Raw genomic sequence first — 27,407 nt, 5'->3', positions numbered from 1 at the left:
GAAATGTGTTTATAAATAAGAACAATCACGCAAAACTGTATTTCTCATTCACAAAGTCAAGGATTTTCCCCACATGGATTCTCTCTACTTACCTCAGACTTCATCTTTCAAGGTTCTTGATTCATCTAAAATTTGAAAAAAAAAAAGAAGATAGGGTTTGAGAAAAATAGAGAGTTATTTCCACATGTGTACACTAATGTATAATTCATGGTCTGGATGCCACAGGGAGGAAGCGAATTATTTCTTCGGGATGTGTTTGAGAATATATTGAAGACGTACTTGAAGAAGAACCCAACAACGAAAAGGATATGGGAACTGGTTCAGTCGGTGGACAATGAGAAGATTTGCTACGACCATTTCACTTTCATGACACTTAAGGTATTCTCCATAGAGTTTCCAGAACTCACTGTTATATGGGATTTAGAATTCTCACTACAATAAAAAAGACTAATTTGATTAAATAGAATCACAAATTCTTTTAGGTTTCTACGATATTGAATTAAAATTCATTTATAAATTATTTTGGATTTCACAAGTAACCATAATGAAGAAAATTATCAATCTGGATTCAAGCAAACGCAACGGTAACTTTAGTCAAAAGTCCGCCAATATATGTTGGTATACCGTGTAATAAAAGGAAAAATAATATGTTTTTTTTGCCAAAAGGAAAAATAATATGTTGAAGGTCATTTTATCTAGAGAAATTCTCTACCATAGCTTTTTAATTTATTTTTTACAAAAGAGCATTCAAATAAAAGAATGAGTAAAATATGTTTCATTAAAGGATAAATATATATTTATAACACTAGGGTTAAATAATCCAAAATTTAGGTTTTAGAGTTAAAAGCTGAGGTTTTGGGGGTGAAGTTTAAGTTTTTTAATAAAAAATTAATATAAAAGTATAAAATATTTTCAAAATATTTTTCGAATTTCAAAAAATAATATAATTAAGGAAAATTTATATAAAAGTTCAAATTTGAAAACAATAATTTGAAACTACAAAAAAAATTTCTTTTTTATTTTCTTATTTATATGTCAATAAATTAAATGGTAGAAAAAACATTTTGTCTTTTTAATGAAACCTTTTTTTTCGAAAGTTCTTAGTGAAATATTTGAAAATAAGCTGTTTAAGATGATTGCCCTTTAATCTAGTAACATAATAAAAGAAATTAACTAAGGAGCTGCGAATCTGACTCTATAGCTATAATCTTCTTTCCAAAGCAATTGTAATGATAAATACAAACGGAAGAACGTTTCATACAACACTAATTACTTAGAAAATTAATGAAAATAAACCTTTTATTTTTGTGTTTCAAACAAAATTCTCATAAAATGAATATCTTGAATTGTTTTTCTTTGTATGGATAGATCGATGGTTATGGAATAGACTCAATGTCAAGTTTCTTCATGGATAATGGGTATAAAATAGGAGGTGGTCTTGATTTTCCAAATAAGAACCTGCGAGGTCTCTGGTTTTCTCCTCCCGATATTAACATCCCTGAGGATGGCCACGGCCTAAGCAATGGACCCTTACCCCGACTTGTTATGGGAGAGATTCTTGTGGACGAATTGAGCCCTGCATCACAGGTATGAGTGATCCACAAACACATTTAAGAGAGGAAACTATTATTATTGAGTAAATTTTCAAATCGTAATAACTGTAAAAGAAATTAGTTAGTGGAAACTGATGTAACCTACTACTCTCAAATAGTGTCGATAAATTTTAGTTTAAATTTTGTACTTCATTTAACTGTTATGGGAAGCATGACTTTTCCCATGATATATCATGTTAGTTTTCATGTAGTGTTTAATTGATACTCTTAGTCTCTTAGATACTCTCTAAGTGATTTGCTCAAAAAAAAAAAAGATACTCTCTAAGTGTAAAACTTTTAAATCGTAATAATTGTAAAAGAAATTAGTTATTGGAAACTGATGTAAGTGTAACCTACTACTCTCAAATAGTGTCTGATAAATTTTAGTTTAAATTCTGTACGTACTTCATTTTGTTATGTGAAGCATGATTTTTTCCATATCATGTTAGTTTTCATGCAGTGTTTAATTGATACCCTAAGAGCATTTTTAATTTAAAATTCCATCTTTTCTCCTACATGGAGTAAAGAAAAAATAGAATAAAATTGGGCAATGTAACCATATTTTGTTCCATAATAGAGTAATGAACAAACAAAATTAGATTATTATATTTATGAAATAAACTCTATTAAGGAATGAGATATGAAACTGAGTTTGAGCATTTCTTATTTCATTCTTTATTTCACTATATTTTAGAGTAAAAATAGAGTGGGTTGGAAATGACATAACTTCCATCTAACTAATTAAGTTTCCACATAACATCAACTAAGTGATTTTTCCGTGCTCATGCACGGATATAAATATTTATAAAATAAATATACTATAATAACTGATTACTATATACATTTATTTTAGATTAATTTATAATTTTATGCATAATTTATATTAATAGTATTACAAAACTTTAGTTAGACATATGATTTTAGATATGTTATATCTAGTCGATTTTGTTTACAGTCGATTAAATTATCATCTAGATATATTGGATTACATTTATTTCTCTGAATTCAACTATAATATTTTTTATTCTAAATATATTAAAATTTTGATTAACTTTCTTATTTGCATTTTGGTTAATTAGTCGAGTCACTCATATTGTTAGTATATTGAGTTACATATATTCTTTCAAACTGAAACTGAAATATAATTATTTTATTTTTTATGGTTTATGTGGTCGGACTAATAAAATTAGTATACATGCTCTGTTTAGAAAAAAATACAATTGATAATTAATATAATATATATATATAATTCATTTAAATCAAATTAATTTTATTTATCATTTAAATGTGCATGTATGTCATAATATTTATGAAATTATATGTTCATTTAAAAAATAGAAAATAAAACGATGATCAATAGGAATTTACATACATAAGTAACTGATACATTTTTAAAAAAGTTCATGAACACATATCAATATTTAAAATAATTAAAATATTTTATAAATTCTAAATAATTAGATTTATTGAAAGGTAAACTAAAATTTGTTTTAAATAATCTAAAAATGAGAATTCATATTTACTTTGGTATTTTGATAATGGTTATATTAAACCCCACAAACATAAAAACATAAACCTTAAAAGCAAATTAAATATTAGGAAAACATATAATTGTAATTATGAAAATATAATATATTTACCTCGTTAAATTATATAGTGTTATGTCATTTAAAATATTTTATATTTATTTGATCAAAAGATGTTTATCGTTAAAATGATAGTTTTTAACATCTCTTAAAATAATCAGAAAATTTTGTATTTGTATTTGAGAAATAATATTATATTAGTAAAAATTCATTTATACATATTTTTTTGCTGTAATTGAAAGATATTATAGTCAACTGAATATATAAAAATAAATAAATATTTCAATAATACTAATTTTAAACTATTTTTAGTCAATTAAACATATATCAGTTTATGTTACTTAATTATTTTATGTAATCATCTAAGAAATTAGATAGATATATCAAAATATTTCTATTACTTTGAAAAATATATTCTGTATTCTTTAAAATTATGTTTAAAATAAATAAATTTCCTTTTCTAATATCAAGATTATCTTTCTGAAATTAATTTTTATGAAAATACATTTTATACAGATATATATATATATATATATATATATATATATTTCATATAAGAAACAATAGATATAAATCAAGTATTTTATCACTTCAGAAGTATATGTTATGTTATTTAGAAATATTTTTAAAATAGAATGTTACTATCTTTATAAATTTCCTTTTTAATGAAATCATATTATAAATACATATATTTGTCTTTAAACTCGATTTTTGAAATTTATAATTTTTTCCTTTCTAATATATATGTTATATGAAAATTTTAAAAAGGAAACTAAATAAAAAACAATAATAATATTTAAATGTAATATTTTTAATTTATTAAGTGTATCAATGTAATCAACCATCGTGAAAGTTAACGTGAGCGCGACACATAGGAAACTGGCTTCTCAAATAATATAATATTATAGAGATCGTTAAAAATGGCATGCCATATAACAACAAGTCACACTTTCCGTGATAATTAAATGAAAGGTATATTCATTCAAAGAAAATTTAAGTCACCTCATTGTCGTTTATTTAATTTGTTTCTAAAATATTCTCCTCCCACCCAATCATTCTATTATTTGGTGATATCTCTTTGTTGGTTCTACTTCTAAAACTATTCAATGGTTAATCAGGAAATAATAAGGAAGTATCTGAAACCAGCAGGAGGCAAGCAAGCCCTTCTGTCAAGTATTCTTGGGTCCTTAATATGGGAGAAGCCAACATGGAGCGAATTTAAGCAAATTGCCGTGTATATACTATACACTCTCTAAATCATTTCTCTTTAATTAGTTACTACATATTGATTTAAATTAATTAATTAACTGCTGTAACCCTGAAGAGAAAACGAATTGGCGGCTTGGGCGTTCATCAACGGCTACACAATGAATCATCTGGCGTTCGCTGTTCATCGACTTAAGCACCGTTTCAGTGACATCAATTGCATCATACAGTATCTAGAGGAAAATGGATTTGATCTCAACCAGGACGGAGGAGTTCTGAAAGGTTAGATATCTACATATATATATATGTTTATAGATAAAATCTCTTCAGTCACCATTGATTGGATTGTTGATTAATATCAGTGAGTACTGATGGGCTACTGATGCAAGTGTCGTCACTCTCGGAGCAGCTTCCGGTAGAATTTTCAGGCGGTGTAGTCAAATCGGTCCCTGCTTCATACATTGAGTTCACTGAACGTCTTGTTTTGCCACAGTTCAAAGATCTGCCTCATGATCAGGTACGCTACATAGAGGATGCGATGCTAGTGCGCAGTATTGTAACAAAACTTTTACAAATTGTTTATACTTTTTATGATTTTAGTTTGTTTATAAATAAATACAAATAAAAGGGATCTACAATGTTTTTTCTTGGATGGTATTTCATCTTTTTATTAATTACATATGAGTAAGATCTGTATCTACTGTTTGGTTGCAGATTAAAGAGATCCATAGACGTGAAGACTTTGCGCTCAATAACGCGGACAACATTTTAGGAAGCTCCCGTTTTACGTCAGATGTTTAGAATCACTTTGGTTTGGTCCAATCCTGTATGAAACAAAAGAGTATTAAGTACTATATATGTTCACTCTGTGTGCCTTTCTTCTCTATGAAAACGTGAGTCTCGTGTTGAGTAATGATTACTCATAAGTTTAGTTACATACTAGGTAGTAACCCGCGCCTTGCGCGGAATGAGATGGTTAGAGCAGCAATTTTTTTGAAAATATTAGAAAGTATATATATGTAGTTTGGAATTTGGGTTTTGTGTGTTTATCTTACTCTCGAACTCATTTTGTTTATCTCTCTATTGCTCTCTCTCTATGTCTCTCTCTCTCTCTCTCTCTCTCTCAGATTTTATCAGTATTGATGAGTGTTTTAAAAATAAGATTAAGATTTTAACATATTTTTATTTTAAACATACGAATCGTATTAATGCCCGCACACGGACATTAATACGATTCTTATGTTTTATGTATAAATATTATTAATATCTAATCAAATGTTTTATATATTATTAAAACTAAATTTGTTCTTCATATGTTTTATATATTATTAATATAAATATGTATTATTCAAATACGATTCATATGTTTTATGTATTATTAAAACTAAATTTGTTCTCCATTCAGTCTTGTGGTTCAAAACTATAAGCATTTTAGACATTACTTAATCCAATATACTTTGAGGTTTAAATTATTATCATATACTTTGAAATATGAAATAAAATCATGCATGTGCGGGCATCGATATGATTTATATATTGCATGTATAGCTATTATTATTAGTGCATAAGTGGATCATAATTATATTTCACTCTCGTTGTATCTTTGTATCTTACTCATTTAGGTTTATCCACATATAAGTCTCTCTCTCTCATTATAAACATTTTAGTTTTTTGAAAAGGACAAAAAGGTAATTACGATCATATCATGCGTGCGGGCATTCATATGATTCATATATTACCCATCTAGCTATTAGTATAAATATAAGTAGATTGTAATTCTTTCTCAATCTCTATGTATCATTATGTCTAATTCATATACTACATGTTATATTATTATTATAAGTGCATAAGTGGATCGTAGTTCTCTCTCTCTCTCTCTCTCTCTCTCTCTCCTCTCTTTCTCTCTCTCTCTCTCTCTCTCTCTCTCTCTCTCTCTCTCTCTCTCTCTCTCTCTCCTCTCTCTCTCTCTCTCTCTCTCTCTCTCTCTCTCTCTCTCTCTCTCTCTCTCTCTCGGTATCCCCTCATCGTAAACCTTTTTTTTTGAGAAATATAAAAATGTAAACATTCTTTTAATTCATCGATTATCTTTTAACTACCACAATTTTGTTTTATATGGGAATGTTTCCTAGTTTAATATTTTATGATGAATTTTTCTTGGGTGAATTACCAACTAATCATAGTTTGCCAATTAATGTACAGTTTTATAAAATATAATAAATAAAATAATAATAATTTTGTGTTAAGTTTTTAAAATACAAGAAAATATTATTAGGTGCAAAAAGATGATTTTTTTTAACAATTTTAAAACCGTCACAAAAAATTAAATCATAAACACTAAACACTATACCCTAAATCCATGGACAAAGTTTAAACCCATGGGTAAAAATCCAAACACTAAACCCTAAATTCTTGGATATACCCTAAACTCTCTCTCTCTCTCTCTCTCTCTCTCTCTCTCTCTCTCTCTCTCTCTCTCTCTCTCTCTCTCTCTCTCTTCTCTCTCTCTCTCTCTCTCTCTCTCTCTCTCTCTCTCTCTCTCTCTCTCTCTTCTCTCTCTCTCTCTCTCTCTCTCTCTCTTCTCTCTCTCTCTCTCTCTCTCTCTCTCTCTCTCTCTCTCTCTCTCTCTCTCTCTCTCTCTCTCTCTCTCTCGGTATCCCCTTCATCGTAAACCTTTTTTTTTTTGAGAAAAATAAAATGTAAACATTCTTTTAATTCATTGATTATCTTTTAGCTACCACAATTTTGATTTTATATGAGATCTAGTTAAATATTTTATCATGAATTTTTCTTGGGTGAATTACCAACTAATCATAGTTTGCCAATTAATGTACAGTTTTTTTAAATATAATAAATAAAATAATAATAATTTGTGAAGTTTTAAAAATAAATGAAAAAATATTAGTAGCTGCCAAAAGATGAAATTTTTTTAACAATTTTAAAACCGTCAGAAAAAAAATAAATCATAAACACTAAACACTATACCGTAAACCTTTCGACAAAGCTTAAACCCTTGGGTAAAAATCCAAACACTAAACCTTAAATTCTTGGATATACCCTAAACCCTTGGATAAATCCTAAACACTAAAATGTAAACCTTTGGGTATACCCTAAACACTAAATCTCTCTCTCTCTCTTCTCTCTCTCTCTCTCTCTCTCTCTCTCTCTCTCTCTCTCTCTCTCTTTCTCTCTCTCTCTCTCTCTCTCGGTATCCCCTCATCGTAAACCTTTTTTTGAGAAATATAAAAATGTAAACATTCTTTTAATTCATCGATTATCTTTTAACTACCACAATTTGTTTTATATGGGAATGTTTCCTAGTTTAATATTTTATGATGAATTTTTCTTGGGTGAATTACCAACTAATCATAGTTTGCCAATTAATGTACAGTTTTATAAAATATAATAAATAAAATAATAATAATTTGTGTTAAGTTTTTAAAATACAAGAAAAATATTATTAGGGTGCAAAAAGATGATTTTTTTTAACAATTTTAAAACCGTCACAAAAAATTAAATCATAAACACTAAAACACTATACCCTAAATCCATGGACAAAGTTTAAACCCATGGGTAAAAATCCAAACACTAAACCCTAAATTCTTGGATATACCCTAAACTCTCTCTCTCTCTCTCTCTCTCTCTCTCTCTCTCTCTCTCTCTCTCTCTCTCTCTCTCTCTCTCTCTCTCTCTCTCGGTATCCCCTTCATCGTAAACCTTTTTTTTTGAGAAAAATAAAAATGTAAACATTCTTTTAATTCATTGATTATCTTTTAGCTACCACAATTTTGATTTATATGGGATCTAGTTTAATATTTTATCATGAATTTTTTTTGGTGAATTACCAACTAATCATAGTTTGCCAATTAATGTACAGTTTTTTTAAATATAATAAATAAATAATAATAATTTGTGAAGTTTTAAAATAAATGAAAAATATTAGTAGCTGCCAAAAGATGAAATTTTTTTTAACAATTTTAAAACCGTCAGAAAAAAATAAATCATAAACACTAAACACTATACCCTAAACCTTTCGACAAAGCTTAAACCCTTGGGTAAAAATCCAAACACTAAACCCTAAATTCTTGGATATACCCTAAACCCTTGGGTAAATCCTAAACACTAAAATGTAAACCTTTGGGTATACCCTAAACACTAAATCTCTCTCTCTCTCTCTCTCTCTCTCTCTCTCTCTCTCTCTCTCTCTCTCTCTCTCTCTCTCTCTCTCTCTCTCTCTCTCTCTCTCTCTCTCTCTCTCTCTCTCTCTCTCTCTCTCGATATCCCCTTAATCGTAAACCTTTTTTTTTTTGAAAAATATAAAAATGTAAACATTCTTTTAATTCATCGATTATCTTTTAACTACCACAATTTTTATTTATATGGAAATATTTCCTAGTTTAATATTTTATCATGAATTTTTCTTGGGTGAATTACCAACTAATCATAGTTTGCCAATTAATGTATAATTTTTTTTTAAATATAATAAATAAAATAATAATTAATTGTTGTTAAGTTTTTTAAATACAAGAAAATATATTATTAGGTGCAAAAAGATGAATTTTTTTAACAATTTTAAAACCGTCACAAAAAATTAAATCATAAACACTAAACATTATACCCTAAATCCATGGACAAAGTTAAACCCATGGTAAAAATCCAAACACTAAACCCTAAATTCTTGGATACACCCTAAACTCTCTCTCTCTCTCTCTCTCTCTCTCTCTCTCTCTCTCTCTCTCTCTCTCTCTCTCTCTCTCTCTCTCTCTCTCTCTCTCTCTCTCTCTCTCTCTCTCTCTCTCGGTATCCCCTTCATCGTAAACCTTTTTTTTTTTGAGAAAAATAAAAATGTAAATATTCTTTTAATTCATTGATTATCTTTTAGCTACCACAATTTTGATTTATATGGGATCTAGTTTAATATTTTTATCATGAATTTTTCTTGGGTGAATTACCAACTAATCGTAGTTTGCCAATTAATGTACAGTTTTTTTAAATATAATAAATAAAAATAATAATAATTTGTGAAGTTTAAAAATAAATGAAAAATATTAGTAGCTGCCAAAAGATGAAATTTTTTAACAATTTTAAAACCGTCAGAAAAAAAATAAATCATAAACACTAAACACTATACCCTAAACCTTTCGACAAAGCTTAAACCCTTGGGTAAAAATCCAAACACTAAACCCTAAATTCTTGGATATACCCTAAACCCTTGGGTAAATCCTAAACACTAAAATGTAAACCTTTGGGTATACCCTAAACACTAAATCTCTCTCTCTCTCTCTCTCTCTCTCTCTCTCTCTCTCTCTCTCTCTCTCTCTCTCTCTCTCTCTCTCTCTCTCTCTCTCTCTCTCTCTCTCTCTTGATATCCCCTTAATCGTAAACCTTTTTTTTTGAAAAATATAAAAATGTAAACATTCTTTTAATTCATCGATTATCTTTTAACTACCACAAAATTTATTTATACGGAAATATTTCCTAGTTTAATATTTTATCATGAATTTTTCTTGGGTGAATTACCAACTAATCATAGTTTGCCAATTAATGTACAAATTTTTTTAAATATAATAAATAAAATAATAATAATTTGTGTTAAGTTTTAAAATACAAGAAAAATATTATTAGCTGCAAAAAAGATGAATTTTTTTAACAATTTTAAAACCGTCACAAAAAATAAATCATAAACACTAAACACTATACCCTAAATCCATGGACAAAGTTTAAACCCATGGGTAAAAATCCAAACACTAAACCCTAAATTCTTGGATATACCCTAAACTCTCTCTCTCTCTCTCTATAATTTTTCTTTGTGTTTTTAATAAAGTAATTATAGTGTTTTAGTTTATATAGTTGCAATATTATTGCTAATAAGAAAGGAAATACGAAAGTAAATGCAAAATTAGATTATGTTAAATAGATATCTTATAAGTTCGAAGTTTAGATATTTAACTTTTTTTTACTGATTTGAGACTTGGTAAGGAAGAAAAATATTTAGTAGGTAAATATGGTAAGCAAGAAAAAAATTTATAATTTTTTTACTGATTCAATTCAATGCAAACAACTTTACATGTACAACGCAAGACTTCCTTTGAATGCAAGCAACTTTACATGCACAACGCAAAACTATTGTTATACCATAGCAGCAAATGTTTGATCACAATGCAAGACTTCCTTTGAATGCAAGACTTCCTTTGAATAGCGTATGACTTATCACCAAAGCAGCAAACGAACCCGAGTAAAGTCTTGTAAGATATCATGAAAACTGAAAACTGCAAGGTTTAAAACCGGTCGATCTCGAAGTCAAGAACACGCGACAGAAGAACACACGTTTAAGATATCATGAAAACTGCAAGGTTTAAAACCGGTCGAACTGAACGACATATCCTCACAAAATCGAACCCGAATAAAGTCTTGTAACAAAAATTTGTAAGGATGGTTTGTTGTTCGATAGGAGTCGGTGGATAGAGAAAGTTGAAAATTATAGAAAATCTTCGAGTCACCTTCTAGGATGTTGGATTCAAATGTAGGAACTAATTCCTCACTAATAGTTGCATGAATAGCATCACCCTGATAAAAATATTAGTAGAGTTGAGTAAATATATTTGTTTTAATCATGAAGGCTTCATAGAGTAAAAAAGATCCCACAATATACTTACATGGGAATCAACTAAAACCATCTCAATACTCTGGATACCTGCTACGGTGAATTGTCTCCACATACGAACAATATGGACCTTTATTTTCCAGGTCGTTTTACCAGGTTTCAGATCAATCACCTTGTCAAAATATGAGACCATCGTCGGCATTATCAAATGTCTAAGGGTTTTATCTTTTTTATGGAGTTTAAGATACGTGAACCTCAACTTATATAATATACTTTATGCCATACAGTTGATGTTTGCTCGTCCCTTAACGCAACTTATATAATATACTCGGGACTGATGTTTGCTCGTCCCTTAGCTCTCCCTTAACTCTCCTTGTTTGCTCGTCCCTTAGCTCTCCCTGTTTACAAACGGCAAACTCATCCGATTTCGCCTTCGCAACTGAAGTTCAAGCCAGTTGTATGTTTTCCCTAACTTTTGTCATCCTCGTCTACGCTAAGGGCTGCCTCATCGATCTCGAAGTCAAGACGACGCGACAGAAGACGGCAAGACTCTCAGGGAGAGAACAATGACTCGGATCCTTGAATCATCGAGAGATAATGCTTCAAAGTGTTTCGCATGAATGAAAAAAAAAATTGGTTACGTTTCTTCTTATGGAACCAAATAAGGAAATAAAGCAAAGAATTAAATGATCCGTTTTTCTTAAACTCCCTCACAGAGTGACACGTGGATCCGAGCCTTCTCATGCATTCTCACCAAAATCATTTAAGGAAAGCCTTAAAAATGCTTCTCCTTTAATATATAGGGGATATAAGAGCATCATCAATGTTCAGAACAACATTTGTTTCTTAGTATATACTAGCTAGATACCCGCGCTAAGCTGCGGAAGTTTTATAAAAATATATAATTTATTTAGTTAAAATTATGTTTAATTTGCTAATGTAATTTCTACTATTCACAATAATATATATGTATTTGCTTTAAACGTTTAGGAAAACTCAAATACACATCAACAGATAGTTATCATAATTTACTCAAGACTTTTATCAATAAAAAAACCGTACAAAATAGAAATATACTAAAATTGTTTTTTCGACCCAATCATTTTGTAGCTTTTGAATAAATCTTATAAAAATGATAAAATCTATAACAAATTTTGGAGATTGTTCAAAACTAAAGAGGAACGGAAATAGTGTACTTGACTACTTGTAGCTTTTGAATAAATCTTGTTCATGTTATAAATTTTTCTCCTTTGCATTAAATGTTCTCTGAATAAAAAGAAAAAGGCACACAGAAATGCTCATCCTCCCTATTTCCATAAACTGCTTGTAGGAAAACTAACATTTTGTCCAAAGTCTATTAAAGTAATACCACTTCCATAATCATGATTCATAGAGCTGTTTTCGACTTCGTTTCTCCTTTTCCTTTCATATACTTACCATGGCTGTAATATATTATTCACTTAATAATTTAATATTGATCAAAACGTATTTGACGTTTTGAAATTGTATAATCTAACATTATATCATAAATGTACACATGGCACTTGAAATTCATGATCTAAATGCTACCAATAGAAGTTGATCAAAAAAAAAAATGCTACCAATAGAAATATGTTAGTCGAAAACAAAACATGATTAATTTGTTGGTATCTCTTAGCCCCTTCTAGTTTATTATTTACAATGAAAGTGAAAATGAAAAACGAATCTGAATCACCTTTATGGTTGTTTCTTAATTATTTTAGTTTTCATGCTTAGTGAAATTTATATTTCTGCACAAACCTAAACGGGTTTCCATGATTGAATTCCCTCAGCATGAGAGTCTTCAAAGCTTAATATTTTTTGCTTAAGTGCTTATCAATTTGTTTACGCTCAGGACAAAACTTCGAAAGAATAAAAGCTTTTTTTTTTGTCAATCAGAATAAAAACTTGTATATCCATATTTTCAGTTGGATTACCAATTCCAGATAAAAAAAATCAGCATAACATAAAAGCGTAAGAGAGAAACAAAACATACTCTCTGAGCTTCAACAAAACTAAACCGGTACATATGCTCTGTCATTGAAACTTTGTTGACCATCCAAATGCCTAATTCATCACTTTTCTCTGAAAAATATACAAAAGTAACATCAGTGTATAGCCCAGTTAACACACTTTGATGTTCTATTAGGCAGATACAGTCTCTGTGTTTTGAGAAATAAATGGTGAACCAATTCTTCAATCAGGAAATCCTTGATGTTGTTGAAACTGGATCAATGTCATAAACAAACAGCTAAGTGTAGGGACTGGATTTACATCTCCCCACAAGGCCCGAGAGATAGCTGGCCCGGCCCACCAACGACTCTACATCGGCTCGGTTTGGCGGCTTGAAGACCCCTCTCTCGCTCACTCGGCTTGGGAGTACTTTTAGCCGGTGGCTCGGCTCCCGAAGAAGCGCGGCTCTGAAGTCCGCCAACAGAGTTAAACGCTCGGCCCAATGAGCAAAAGCCCACAAAGTTTAGGTCACAAGGATTAGGTCATGGGATGAAGGGACGTCAGCTATAAAGGGGATAAGGGAACAACGAGGAGAGGATCCGAAATCACACACACTCACCTGGCGGCTAGAATTAGGGTTTTCATCTTGTATTCTCGCCGTTATACTTTTCCGACCGACAGCTTTCCGAGTTCCGGTCTATCTTTTTCACCGCTTGTTTCTTCTTTTGTACACTGACTGAACTCTTTCTCATCTGAATAAAACGTCTTCGACTAAACCCACAATCGAATCTGTCTATTTTTAGCATATAACCGTTTTCCGATCAAACACTAAGAATGATTCATTGCAATAGAAACTCTTGTCACTTCTTATATGCGATGCTTTAGTTTTGACAAGGAACTCTAAAAATTCTAACTTCTAAAGAGGAAACAATTACACACAAGCTTATTTCAGAAAGGTAAGACTTTTGTAGAGATCAAAATGATTAAAAGATACCTATGATCTTTTTTGCCATTTCTTTTCCAACAGTAGTTTTTATCTTTACCACTGGAGAAACTGCAGACAAGGAGAAGCAAAGTAATTAGCTGGGAAAATTATATATAACGCCTGTTCGTTTGATAAACGCCGAGTCTAGCGTCTGCGTCTCTTTTTAGTTATGTATTTCCGTTGCTTTAAAAGGAAGATTGCAGAGAAACCACTGATCCGATATTAATTACAGAGACGCAGTGTTAGATTTTCGGATGTTAATTGATCGCTAAAAATTCTAGCGGCAGTTACGACTCACGGCGGCAACTACTTTTACGGTTATGGCTAGATTCAGCGTCTATCGCAATTGACGCTAGATTCTTGAGGACGAAGCAGTTACTGATTCGGAGCCGCTGACGCTAGATTCAGCATCTATCAAAATAACAGAGGTATAGTGCTTCTGCTAACTATTACTCCCTCCGTTTCATATTACATTTCGTTCTAACCTTGTGCACACAGATTAAGAAAACATTTAATTTTACATATTTCCAAAATAAAAACACTATTACCAATACACCTAACCATCTATTAACCAATAGAAAAATATAAAAGAGAATATTGTCAATAAATTTTGCATTGAAAACCGAAAACGACACTTATTTTGAAACAAAAAAAATTTTCTAGAACGACATATAATTTGAAACGGAGGGAGTACTAAATAAATATAAAAACTGTAAATTAACTGAGTACATTGTGTATATGTAAGAAAGTTGTATACACATACATAAGACAGTAAAGAGAAAGGAGATCTCAAAACGTATCTACCCACTGGAAAAGACAACTCTTGCCATTGTTATCATCATCATCTATACCCTCTTTGAAATCAATAAACAGATTATAAGAGATTAATAATGTGTTCTTGTATGAAAAATTGTATACACGGACAATAGATTGATGACGATGCAAAATTCTATCCGGTTGATTTGTTCCCACTTTACAGATTGAACGGTCTTTGTCATCGACTTTTCCTCGCTAGTTCTGATTACGATCAGATTGAAGCAACATCAAGTTCGAACCCTACCAAAACGACGGCGCCGTTGAATCGATGACAAGAAAGCAGGGGTTTGGTGAGAGAGAAACATATTATTGATTCTGGATGTGTGTTTCTTCCCAGGAGATCAATGAATTTCATCAACGCATAAGTGACTCTTTGTAGTTTTATTGAGCACATCTTGATTGGTCTATGTCTCTTTGATTGGAGAGTCTTTTTTTTTGTGCAACCTTTGATTGGAGAGTCTGAAAGCGGGGAAGATGAAGCTTTCTTCATGTGAGGATCGAATCAAAATTAAATTGGGAGAAAAAATTATTCAGAAAAGAAAGATGTCGATAAGTAAAAAACAGAAAAACTGATCAGAAAAACAAAACAAAAAAAAACTCATATGGATTATATGATGTGTATAAACTAAATGTTTTTTGGTTTGCTAATTTTTTTTTGATTTGGCAGTTCTACAATGATTCAGAAAGATCGTGTGTCAATTGATGGAGAGAACTTAGCCTTATTTTTTTTTTCATTTTTTGATTTGGCAGTTCTACAATGATTCAGAAAGCTGATGTGTCAATTGATGGAGAGAACCTACCCTTATTATTGTGTTGATTTTTAATAATAAAAAGAATAGTTCTACTAAAATCATTTTGTGAATTTAGGTTCTGAATGGTAACTCCGGTTCTAGTAAACAAATAGTGCGGTTTTGGCACAAAAAATAGTGTGGTTTTTATTGGAAAACTTATAAAATAAATATATTAATACAATTAGAAATTAAGTTTGTTTTCTTATTGATAGTGTCATAATATTTTCATTTCTATAATTTTAAATATTAAAATTAATTTACAATAAAAATTCTAATATACATTTAATAAAAAATTTAACTACTATTTTGAACTATAAATACAATTTAAAAGTATTATAAATAAAGTGTTAAATACCAAGAAAATAAAATATAAGAAATTTTAAGTCTTTATATAAAAATATACTATATATCTTGCATAATAATATTTTTGTTCCTATATAAAAAACATGACTACAACTTATTAAAATAAATAATAATTTTTAATGTTAAACGTACAGTATAAATTGTGGTAGAATATAAACTATTTTCTAAGAATTATATATCTTATTTTAAGTAATATGATATTATAGTTGAATTGTTTTTATTTAAATTTTATAAACTAGGGTTAACATGTTTGAAAAATAAATACATGAAAAACCTATACACATGAATATTTATACATGTGCCTTTAATTTGCTTACAAGGATGTACGTATAGTTCTAGTAGTTATGATATATTTTGATGTCAAAATAATATAAACTAGATAATAATCCGCGCCTTGCGCGGAATGAAATTTTTAATATATGTCATATTTAAGTATTAGAAACAATATACATTTTGTTATCGATATTTTTTTACATTTGATTAGAAGTGTATATTCGGTACCATTTGGTTAGGTTCAGATTCTTGTGGGTTTGATTCGGTTCGGATCTTTGCTGATTCAGTTCGTGTTTAGGTCCGGATAACCCATTTAATTTTTTTTTTAAAAAATCATATATACTTCATATTTTTCAAAATCTAAAAAGAAAAATAATATACAACATATAAATTTGAATAGTGTATGTCAAAATAATTAAACTTAATATAAAACTAGTTTAGCTTAAATATTTTGATAAGAAATCAATAGATATTTTAAATATTTTGGTATTTTGACTATCATTTAGTTATTTTAAACATGTACTTTTAACTATTTGTAAATATTTTCAAGTATTTTGGACAACTTAAAAACATCTTATATATTTTGTATATTCTTTTTGATAACAAATATACAAATAATTAATATATTTAAGTATATAAATCTTGTTTGGATATATTCGGATGTCCGAAACGGATTCAAAATTTTGGTATCTAGAGAACCGAAATTGAATTCCATCCGATATTTGGCTCGGTTTTTTGGATTTTGATTTTTTTGCCTAACTCTATATTTTTGTTGTAATAAAATTTGAAATGAAAGTAATAATAATTCATATTATTGATTTTGGGTATGTAATAATTTTAAAACCAAAAAGCCAACTTCTAGCCCAAATAATATAATAGATTTATATAGATTGCAATAGTTATTATAAGTCTTAGATACAATGTAACAAACTATATGAAATCTCCTTCCCCAAGTTAGTAGCCCCCTTGTCTACAATATACGAATATACGAATCCCCTATAATCCCTTATATATCCTTTATATCACTTATATAAAAATTTAAATACTGAAAATTTTACTTTAAGCAAAAAAAAAATTAATACTGAAAATTTTAAGATATGATCGTTTACAACGCAATTACGTTCGATGTCTTGTAATTGGAGATGTTGCATAGTAGTGTAACTAATGTAAAACGAATAGTAAAACCAAACGATTTGTACTATTTTGTTTCATAGCATAAGTTTAGATAAAAAAAATAAAATATAAGCTATAGTTAAATTTTTCATCTTTTGCTGAATATATACCGTCGGGAACTGCTTTTTGAGTCGTAATTATCTATGCTCTATATTAATTTGTATGTTCATGACGATATTATTGTATTTTTCTTTCTTTATCTAAATTATACACTTAAGAAAACATTGTATAATGGTTACAGTATCCTGATATTTTAGCCAAGGACAGCTTACTGCTTTGACAAAAAAAAAACAGCTTACTGTACTTGTAGATATTCGAAAATCTACTAAATTCAATTGTTTGAACATGATAGATATAGACATATAAAGCTTTGTAGGTTATTATTATCAAATTTTGCGTACACAGTTGCAAATTGCAATTACGGGTTTTCTAATACAGTTAATTACCATATTCGAACACACGGTTCTATATACTATACAGTAGTTTTTAGAGCAAATTGGATTTAAGAGACACATTCATCTTAGGTTTGTTACTATAGGATTTTTAGAACATTTTTTGGGGAAATAGGATTTTGATTTTCTATAAATACCATAGTACCCTTCATTTAGCAATTAAGTTAAATAATTTTTTTTTTTTATAATTTTCGTTTCTGATTTACGAAATTAAAATAGTAAAAATAAAAATACTTAGTAAAAATTAAAAGAATCATTCTTTTTACTTAAGTCAAAATAGTAAAAAATTAAAAAAAAAAAAGACAAAAGGGGAAAAGGGATTTCCCCAACCCTAATTTTCTTCGATTTCTTCTCTTCTTCGCCGTGGAGGTCTCCTTCAATGGCGATTCTTCACTGACACTCCCCTTTCTCTTGTGTTCTTCAATTTCTTGTGTTCTTCGATCTCTCTTGTCTCTAATCTCTTCTCACCGCATCTTCCTCTTCAATATCTTCTGTTCTTCCTCTTCGTCTCTTATCAATCCTGACGAAATCGGACTCTTCCTTCTCACAAGGTATGTGATTACTTCTTTTGTTTCTCATTTTACACGATTTGAACTTTGATTTGTTTGTTTAAAAGATTTGTCTTTGGGTTAGTTAATCATCTTCGAGGGAAAGAGAAATCATGTTTAAAGGATTTGTCTTCGATTAGCGATTTGCCTAGCATCTTGTTTGTTCTTGTAATTGTTCTTGTGGGATTGTTCTTGTCTGATTGTTCTTGTCCGATTATCGGGTTAGTTACTTATCTAGTAATAAACTTCAAAACTTCAAAACTTGTAATTGTTCTTGTCCGATTTCTTATATCTCAATCGTAGCTTTGTTGTCTTTGAATGAACTTTGTTTCTCGGGGTAGTTAATTATCTAGTACACCACTTGACATCTTCTACTTGTTAACTTTGATTGAACTTTGTTCCTCGGGTTTGTTCCTTGGGTTTGTTATTCATTTCACATCCTCTAGTTGTTGTTGTCCGATTTTTTGAGATATTGTTCTACTTGTTGTTGTCCGATTTTTTGAGAAATTTTTTGAGATATTGTTCTACTTGTTTGTTCCTCGGGTTTGTTCTTCACTTGACATCTCGGGATGTTGATAATTTTTACATGATGAACTAACAATTGTTTTCATGCTTTGTAGATATGTCTGAGGAGCTACCAAAGAGGATTTTTAATGAGGGCGACGAGCCCCAAGTGACTCAGATCAATAACAACTGCAGGATCGACTACATTATCAAGAAGTTCGAGAAGTGGATGCCAAAGGAGTTTGCTGATGTGAAGAAAGATCCGGTTTTCTCTCAGGTTTTCAAGCTTCATGAGAATGGTCTTGGCTACTCCGCGAGAGTGATACACAGCATCTTGTGCAGGGAGCTTCTGACTTACATGATGCACGAGCTGTGGTTTGTTTTCGCTCGAAGGCCACATCGATTTTCACTCCAAGAGTTCCACGCAGTGACCGGGTTTGAGTGCAGGACTAGTCTTTCACTTAAGATTGACTTAGAAGACTATGCATATGACGGTGGTTTCTGGAGCAAGGTCTTGAAGAGGAAAGATGAATCCATTACACTCTTCAACCTGTGGAATAAGGACAAGGCAGCTGTGATGAAGTGGAAGAATGCAGATCGCATTAGACTGATCTACTTGGCCATCATTCTCTGTGTGGTTTTGGCGAGAGATGAGAAGGCCAATATCCCCCTCAAATACATCACACTGGTCATGGATCTCGAGAAGTTTCGGAAGTATCCTTGGGGAGTTGCGGCTTACGACCTTCTCTGCAGTTCGATAGCCAAAAACCGTCACAAACTGAAGGAGAAGACAACAAGTTATGTGTTAGATGGATTCTCCTATGCCTTGCAGATTTGGGCTATGGAAGCTGTTCCAAAGATTGGGAAGCTTTGTGGAAAGAAACTGGACAAAAGCTTTGCTAATGGTCCTAGATGCATCAACTGGAGGGGAGCTGCAAAGGTTTCATATGATGAGATCAATAGGCTGGAGCAAATCTTTACAACAGAGGTAATTTTCTGTATTTAAAATCACTCTTCCATGCGGCTTGAAATGAGTTTTTAGGATCTAAATTTCATAACTTTTCTTGTGTAGGATGTCAGCTACCCATACATCTCATGGGAAGGGAATATGGTTGTAATCCAAAGTCAGGAATTTCGCAGAGATGATGATGTCGAGGATGACAGGATCAATGTTGTGATGGAGTTGATACGGGCTAAGCATGACTTCAGTGAGCATATTTGGGAATTTGAAGAAACTGAGGTTTCTTTAGATCTTAATGATGAAGCACCAGCGAATGTTGAAGCAGCTGAGAGTGAGGAAGAGTTCGAGACTCCACAAGGATCAAATAACGTAAGCTCTACATCAAGAAGGGGTAAGAAGAGGGTCCCTGATCGTGGTATGGAAAAAAGGAAGCATAAGGTTCTCTCTAGTGCACCAAAGCAAGCGCCTTTTAACGAAGACATGAAGGCTTTCGTGACACAGTTGTTTGAAGACAACTTCTCTGCAATGGAAAAGAGGCTACAGAAACAGATGTCCGAGACTTTTGAGCAAATGAAGTCGGACCTCATTGCTTCCCGAAAAGAAGCAAGCGTTGAAGTTGAGCATGGAGGGCCTTCACCTTCCAAGGCAACAACGAGCCAACCACCGTTGAGGAGGTCCACACGAGGGGTAAAGAAACTCTAATCTTCGCCAATCTCTGCAATGTTTTTTTCTCTTGTTTATTAGATGGTTTCGGTGCCTGTTTGTGTTATTGTCTTATATGATATCGGCCTGGATTTTGTTGTGTTTTATAAGGTCTCGGTTTGGATGTGTGCTTGATGTGTAAGTGTCTTGTTTGAAATTTATGTAATGGTTGTGAACTTGTACTAAGATATTTATGTAATGTTTTATTAATGTGATGGATATGTGGTGTTATTTTTGTGTTGTTATGTAATGGTGGTGAACTTGTACTAAGATATTTATGTAAGTGTCTTGCCATTGTGTCTTACAGGAAGCAATCGCGAGTCCAGTTAAATTCAGTCAAAATGATGATATCTTTCGAGGGATAGGTACTCAAGGCGTTGAAAATCTTTCTCAGGCTTCGCATGTGCCTGAAGTTGATCCATCTCAGACAGATAAAGAAGAAGATTGGTGGACTCCAATGACTACAGCACGAGGTTCAGCACAGTGGAAGAAATGGTCTAAAGGAAATGGCAAAGGACCTCAGCTTAGTGATACACCATTGCCACAAGATGATTCTCCTGAGTCGCAACTGTATTATTTCTCTGAAGAATCATGGGACAGATTCACGCAATGGTCTATGAATCCCATACCTTTGCAAATTGGTCCTACAATCTTCAATTCGACTGTAGCTACAAGGATAGTATGTGCTGGAAAATGGCTTGGGAACGACGTAATGATTTCTTTCTTTTGCTAATTTGATGGATATATCTTTCTTGGTGCTGAGTTTATTTAAATTTTCAATGTTCAGGAAATGGATGCTTATATGTTTATATGGAGAGTTAACACATCTTTGGGACGTTGGGGCCCAACCCGTGTTGCTTTCATGTCCGCTATTTTCAGCCTCCAACTCAACGCCGCATACAATGTGTTCCACCCTGACAAGAAATCTTACCAATTGCCTGAGTTTCTTCTTGGTTACGGGAGAGGAGAACTTCCATCTCATGGGCGGACTGATCTAGTTTGGGGCGTTGATATTGATCGTTTATACTTTCCGTTGTTTGTGAACGGTAATCAACTTTGTCCTCTACACTTCCATGTTCTCTTTTCTGATCTTAAATTTACTTATGTCCATTGCAGGTAATCACTGGATTGCTGTCACCGTAAACATCATTGAAAGAAAAGTGGAAGCTTTTGATTGCGGTGGGAGAAGGAATAAGAATAGGTAATCCCTTGAGAAGTTTGCTCACATGATTCCTAGGATAGTGAAGGCCGTTGCACCACCTGATAGACAGAAGAAGCTACTCCTGTCACCATATACTATTGTGGAAGTCCCTATGAAGAAGAGATTGAACAAGTCATGTTGTGATTGCGGTGTATACGCACTCAAACACTTGGAGTGCCTACTGCTTGGTGTCGACATCAGCTTAGTGGATGACGAAATCATCCAGGGTTGCAGACAAAAGATTGGTGTGGAATTATGGGAGGCTACCCAAGATCCCATTTTCGCTGATGCTATGACTCGATATGTACCTTCACCATGGGAGAGGTCTGAGGTCTTTGACCTTGAAGAAGACTGATTTTTTTCTATTTAGTGGTGTATGCTATAATTATGTGGTAAAACTCTGTGTGATAAAACTTTGTGTGGTAAAACTCTAGCTATTTTATTTTTATGTTTTTAGGAACATGTGCGAAAATTCTATTTTGGCGGATTTATCTGACTATTATAACAGGGGTTATGGTTATGAATTTTTATGGAACATGTTTCTTGTTCTTTGTTTTTTCCTAAATAAACCCTAAACCCTAAATAAACCCTAAACTCTAAATATACCCTAAACCCTAAATAAACCCTTAACCTTAGTAAATCATAAGATGATAACCTAAATATACTCTAAATCATAAGATGATAACCTAAATAAACCCTAAACCCTAAATAAAACCTTAACCTTAGTAAAGAAAACTAAACTCCAAACATGAGGTAAATATACATAGGTCTCTAATCGAAGGACACTCCAAACCTCAAACATAACCAATATAGTCATCGGTCAGTAATTCATGGCCACCTCAAACATAATCAACATATACATTGGTCACTAATTCATGTACACTAATCTACATTGCCGATGATGATTTTGTGGTTTTTTTCTTATTTTTTACTGATCTGCCTTAGATATAGTACATCTTATAGGAGTATCAAACGGCGTCGTTTTGCCTAAATTTTTGACCTACTCTATTTTCTTCCTCATTCTTCATCGACAGAGAGAAATACAGAGGCGAAAAATTGGAGATCGAGTGAATAATGTCTTCGGTCAATTCTTCATCCTATTCAACAGATCGACTCGACAGACAACGTGGAATTCCCACAAGATGCAAGTGCGGTGAGAAAGTGGCTCGTTTCACTTCGAAAACAGTGACAAATCCGGGAAGATTATTCCATCGTTGTCCGATGGGATCTGAGATGGTAAGTCGTGTACTTATAGATATGTGTCCTTGTTTTAATCTTACTAACTGTTGGATGTTTTTGATGAAGGACAAAACCCATCTGTTCAAGTGGACTGATGAGTCAGTTGTTGAGGAGGTTGAAGATTTCCAGGAACTGTTTGACGTGCTGCTCGTCGACACTTCCGAGATTCAGAGATCAATGCAAGCTTGTGAGACGAGGCTGAAATGCCATGAGAGTAGAATTGTTGAGATGGAAGATGCTGTTTCACGTTGCCAAGAGAAGACTATCAAATGCATTAGCGACTTAAGGATCCTAAAAGCTTTGTTTCTGTGTTGTTTGGTGATGATCTTCATCTACTTTAACTATGCATGATGGTCATGTGCGACCTCAATTTGTTCTGTTTTATTTTGTGAAATAAGTTCTATACTATGTTGCTTCTTCTTTGTTGGTGATAAACATATAATAGAACCAATATTGGGCGAAATACGAGATTGTCATTAACAAATTATCAACTTTTTTCTAAATCAAAGATCCATCTGTCTCAAGGGAAATAAGAAAAAAAACAGAACACACATAAAAGCTAAATGGGTAAATCGCAAGTTCCCCTCTTGTGTCCTTCGTTACCACAACGGCTGCACTTGTGCTTTTTATTCTTGCTTGATCCTTGAGAAGCTCTAATCTTGTCTTCTACTGTTTCATACCTTCTTTTCACGGGTCGACCAGCACTCTTTCTTGAATCTGGTGGCAACACCTTTGTACTTTTAACCTTTGCTGGGACATTCCAGTCAGACTCTGGGACTGCTATTGGATTAATGGACTCCTCATAGGCTTTTCTCCACGTTGCAGTGGTGTATACATCATCAGTAAAACTGTGTACTTCTCTTCCTGCGAAAAAAATAGTGTAAATAAATAAGGTAAATAAATAGGTCCCAAGCTGCCAAAAAAACATTAAATTGGTCCCAAGTTCATGTGTTTATACTTCTATACCTCGTGAATAAATTGCAGGAATGGCGTGTCTGCAAGGTATTTTTCCTATATCGTACTTCCCACATGTGCATGTTCTTCTTCCCAAATCAACATGACAATCATACTTGTCTCCTTTCACAAGCGATCTGAAGTCGTCAATCTTGTAAACCTGAAATCCTTTTGCCTTCACAATTCTCCTATCAATCTTTTTCTCCACCTTAACGGTTAAAGGATCAAGATGTTTAGAGCTTAACAGGCGACGCTCGTAGAACCATCGAGTCATGAATTCTCTTATACTATCCAGTAAAGGAATAACCGGATATTCTCTAGGTATTTTCAGAAGTGAATTTATGGATTCTGCGGGGTTTGTGGTCCTAATGTCATACCTGGAACCAGGGAAGACAGAACGAGCCCATTTTCGCACATCAGCCTCCCGTAGATATCTTCCGAGCTCAGGATTCATATCAAAAATTTCGGTGATACGTTCCTGAAATTCAGTGTACCTATATGCCTTTGAAGCTTGTTCGACCAAGGCAGTCAACCCCTTCTCCTTAAAATGTTTAACCACATTGGTCAGCAAGTGGTGAATGCAAATTCCATGTGCTGATCGAGGGTAGACAGTGGCAATAGCTTTAGCGATTGATGAATTTCTATCCGAAACAAAAGCTAAGTCGTTGGAATCAGCAACAACCTCTTTCAATTGTCTGAAGAACCACCCCCATGAATCATCATTCTCTGAATCAACAACTCCAAATGCTAACGGATACAGATTAGAGTTACCATCAACAGCAGTAGCAACAAGTAGAACTCCTTTGTATTTATTTTTCAGAAACGTTCCATCTACAACGATCACCCTACGCATTGTATTGTAGAATCCTCTAACTGATTGCCCAAACGACATAAATAGATACAAGAATCTCCCATCGTCAGCAGTTTCATAGTGAGTATGCGTACCAGGATTAGCTTCTTTGATCATATGCAAATATTTAGGTATTTTAGCATAACTTTCATCTGGTATACCTCTAACAGCTGCTATTGCAAACTCACGAGCTTCCCAAGCGTGCGAATAAGTGATCTCAACACTGTGCTCCATTCTCATAAATTGAATGATCTCGTTTGATTTTGGGCCTTCATTTGAATCATCAAATCGATGTTGTATCAGACTCCCAATTGTTCTTGCCGATGCTGTTTTCCCAAACTTGCTTCTCTTCGAAGGAGCACATGTATGTCTTCCCTCGCACTTGTTGATCATGAAGTATGTAGACCCATCCAGACATCCCGCACGCACAGCCCAGTTGCACAATCTATCCTTACATCGAATGTACCACCACTTTCTAGTAGATTTGTTAACAGTGTAATCAAAATGATGCTTCATCGCCCAAATCTCCATTGTTGCTTTAAGAACCATTTTACTTCTGAAAATTTGATCCTTCTTCACAAAATCTGGGCGCAAAGATTTACCATCCTTTTCAGTAAGGATTTGAAAACTTTTGTTTTCACTGTCTCCATTTTCGTCACCACAACCATCCCCAGCGACTTGCTCCTTCCTTATACAAGGCTCCTTTGACGCTTTGACAAAATCTGCTGGATTTATTTCAGGAACTTCCTCATCCTCAATATTACTTGAATCCCACGGCTCCTTATTCAAATCGATGTTGACTCGTTCCTTTTGATTCACACCACTACTAGAGAACGTGACACACAAGGTAGGACCTAAACCCTTCTTCGCATAGCCCATAAAGTTAGCTACTTGTCAATCATTGCTGATGATAATGGGAGGATTCCCTCTCTGATTCACCATCTCATAACTCAACTCAACATTAACAGAATTAGGTTCCTCGCCATAATCCTCACACACCATGATCTTGAGCCGCTCCAACACAGTTGTAGCATCTAATGTCACCATTCGACCACGCATGTCTTTGTCTACCACGAAACTCCACTCCTCGCTGGAACTAGACATCCATTCACCAGATTTGACATATATTAGAACCATGTTGATAGAGAGAAGAGGGAAGAGAGAAAGAGAGAAGAGAGAAGAGAGAAGAGAAGAGAAGGCCGCGATAAACACAAAAAACAAAGAGAAGGGGATCGTGGGAGGAGGAGGAAAACGTGGGATATCAAGAAAATATTTTCCAAGATTTTTAGGTTAGATTTAGGAAACTTCTAAAACAGAAAATGGAAGTTTCCATTTTTTTCGGATTTGCCTAGAATACGTAATATACCCAATCCAGAATATAGTACAACACGTGCAACCCCTATTCTTCCTTAGGCGTCACATAAGGTAAAATGCATAAGAGCCTATGACACAATTTCTATGTTAGGTACATCATAGAGTTCAAGATATATATCGTTGTATATCTGCTGGTACACTGAAGACATACTGCTATATGTTGACGTAACCAAATCTATCTCAGATATAGGGATGAAGAAACATTAGTTTACATTATATAACTGAGATATATCTATGTATTATACTTAGTTTCGGTTTTCTGTACTAAGCAGACTAACGGAATGTGTATTCTATTTTGGCTAGAAGAGAAAATAAAATATGATTCCCTATTTTTTAAAAAATAAATTTAAACATATAAATTATCATACATATGTTTCCAATACTTTTCATATTTTTTTATATTTTTAAAGTTATGTTTACTATTTTTCTCATCAACCAAGGGCAAAACAAGTCAAAAAATGACCAAAGTATGAAAAGTCCTAAATTGACAATAGAAAATTCAAAATGTCTCTTTTTGCCAATTCTCCCTAGTTTTTATTGTTCCATTTAATGTTAACTAGATACTGACCCGCCTTTTTCAAAGGCGAAAATTATTTTAAACAAATCTTTCTAATGTTACCAAGATTAGAATATACAAATTATAAAAAACAATAATTTTTTTATATGTATAGTTTTTGAATAATATTGTTTTTGGTTATAAAAAATACACATTTTTTAAACTAAAACTTGTACAGTGAAACCTCTATAAATTAATAATGCTGGGACTACACCAAAACTATAAATTTTTTTAATTTATAGAGGTTATTAATTTATCGATATAATATATTGAACTAAAAATTCAATGTTGGGACTATAAAATTATAATATTTATATTAAAAAAATTAGTGTATATTAATTTATAGAGTATTAATTCAAAGAGTTTATACTGTATATAAACGTTAATATGGGTGAGATTCAAAATTTATAGGTAAAATATTTAGACAATGCTTTTAATTGTTACTGAGAAAACGAAAAAAAATCAAATAAACTTTAATTCCACAAAAAATAATGTATTTTTATTATAATATTGTTTGTGGATATATTATATAGTCTTTTATTTTTAACTTTCAAATACAATGTTAGTTGGTTAAAATCCAATATTTTTAAGGCCTAATGTAAATTGATTTACATAATCGTATGGTCCTTTATTTGCAAAGCAACACAATTTTAATAATTTTCCAAAGCCCATTAGTTAAACCATTTATAATGTGTATTTATGTTGGTTT

At 32.1% G+C, this 27,407-nt stretch overlaps 4 protein-coding genes across 4 annotated transcripts; 3 read left to right on the top strand and 1 right to left on the bottom strand.

The window, feature by feature from the left end:
• On the top strand, positions 1 to 5,414 carry LOC108811205 (uncharacterized). The gene is made up of 7 exons (XM_056987979.1): positions 1 to 112; positions 226 to 378; positions 1,369 to 1,587; positions 4,297 to 4,412; positions 4,503 to 4,666; positions 4,747 to 4,901; positions 5,099 to 5,414. The coding sequence occupies exons 1-7, from the start codon at positions 74 to 76 to the stop codon at positions 5,183 to 5,185; spliced, it is 933 nt and encodes a 310-aa protein (XP_056843959.1). The 5' UTR covers positions 1 to 73; the 3' UTR covers positions 5,186 to 5,414.
• A 12,452-nt stretch (positions 5,415 to 17,866) lies between these two features.
• Positions 17,867 to 21,779, top strand: LOC130496549 (uncharacterized). The gene is made up of 6 exons (XM_056988668.1): positions 17,867 to 18,360; positions 18,978 to 19,849; positions 19,934 to 20,509; positions 20,832 to 21,233; positions 21,312 to 21,570; positions 21,641 to 21,779. Exons 2-6 carry the CDS (start codon positions 18,980 to 18,982, stop codon positions 21,727 to 21,729), a joined length of 2,196 nt encoding a protein of 731 aa, XP_056844648.1. The 5' UTR covers positions 17,867 to 18,360; positions 18,978 to 18,979; the 3' UTR covers positions 21,730 to 21,779.
• A 1,020-nt stretch (positions 21,780 to 22,799) lies between these two features.
• On the top strand, positions 22,800 to 23,315 carry LOC108808331 (uncharacterized protein At4g04775-like). The gene is made up of 2 exons (XM_018580494.1): positions 22,800 to 22,961; positions 23,031 to 23,315. The coding sequence occupies exons 1-2, from the start codon at positions 22,800 to 22,802 to the stop codon at positions 23,313 to 23,315; spliced, it is 447 nt and encodes a 148-aa protein (XP_018435996.1).
• Positions 23,316 to 23,523: 208 nt separating this feature from the next.
• LOC108808329 (uncharacterized) lies at positions 23,524 to 25,647 on the bottom strand. Its single transcript, XM_018580493.2, has 2 exons — positions 23,931 to 25,647; positions 23,524 to 23,828 (listed from the first exon to the last, which is right to left on the bottom strand). The coding sequence occupies exons 1-2, from the start codon at positions 25,645 to 25,647 to the stop codon at positions 23,524 to 23,526; spliced, it is 2,022 nt and encodes a 673-aa protein (XP_018435995.2).
• Between the last annotated feature and the right edge of the window lie 1,760 nt (positions 25,648 to 27,407).

Source organism: Raphanus sativus, chromosome 6 (assembly GCF_000801105.2).
Source record: "Raphanus sativus cultivar WK10039 chromosome 6, ASM80110v3, whole genome shotgun sequence".
NCBI lineage: Eukaryota > Viridiplantae > Streptophyta > Magnoliopsida > Brassicales > Brassicaceae > Raphanus > Raphanus sativus.
Note: the sequence above shows the minus strand (reverse complement) of the source record. Positions and strands in the feature narration are given on the sequence as shown.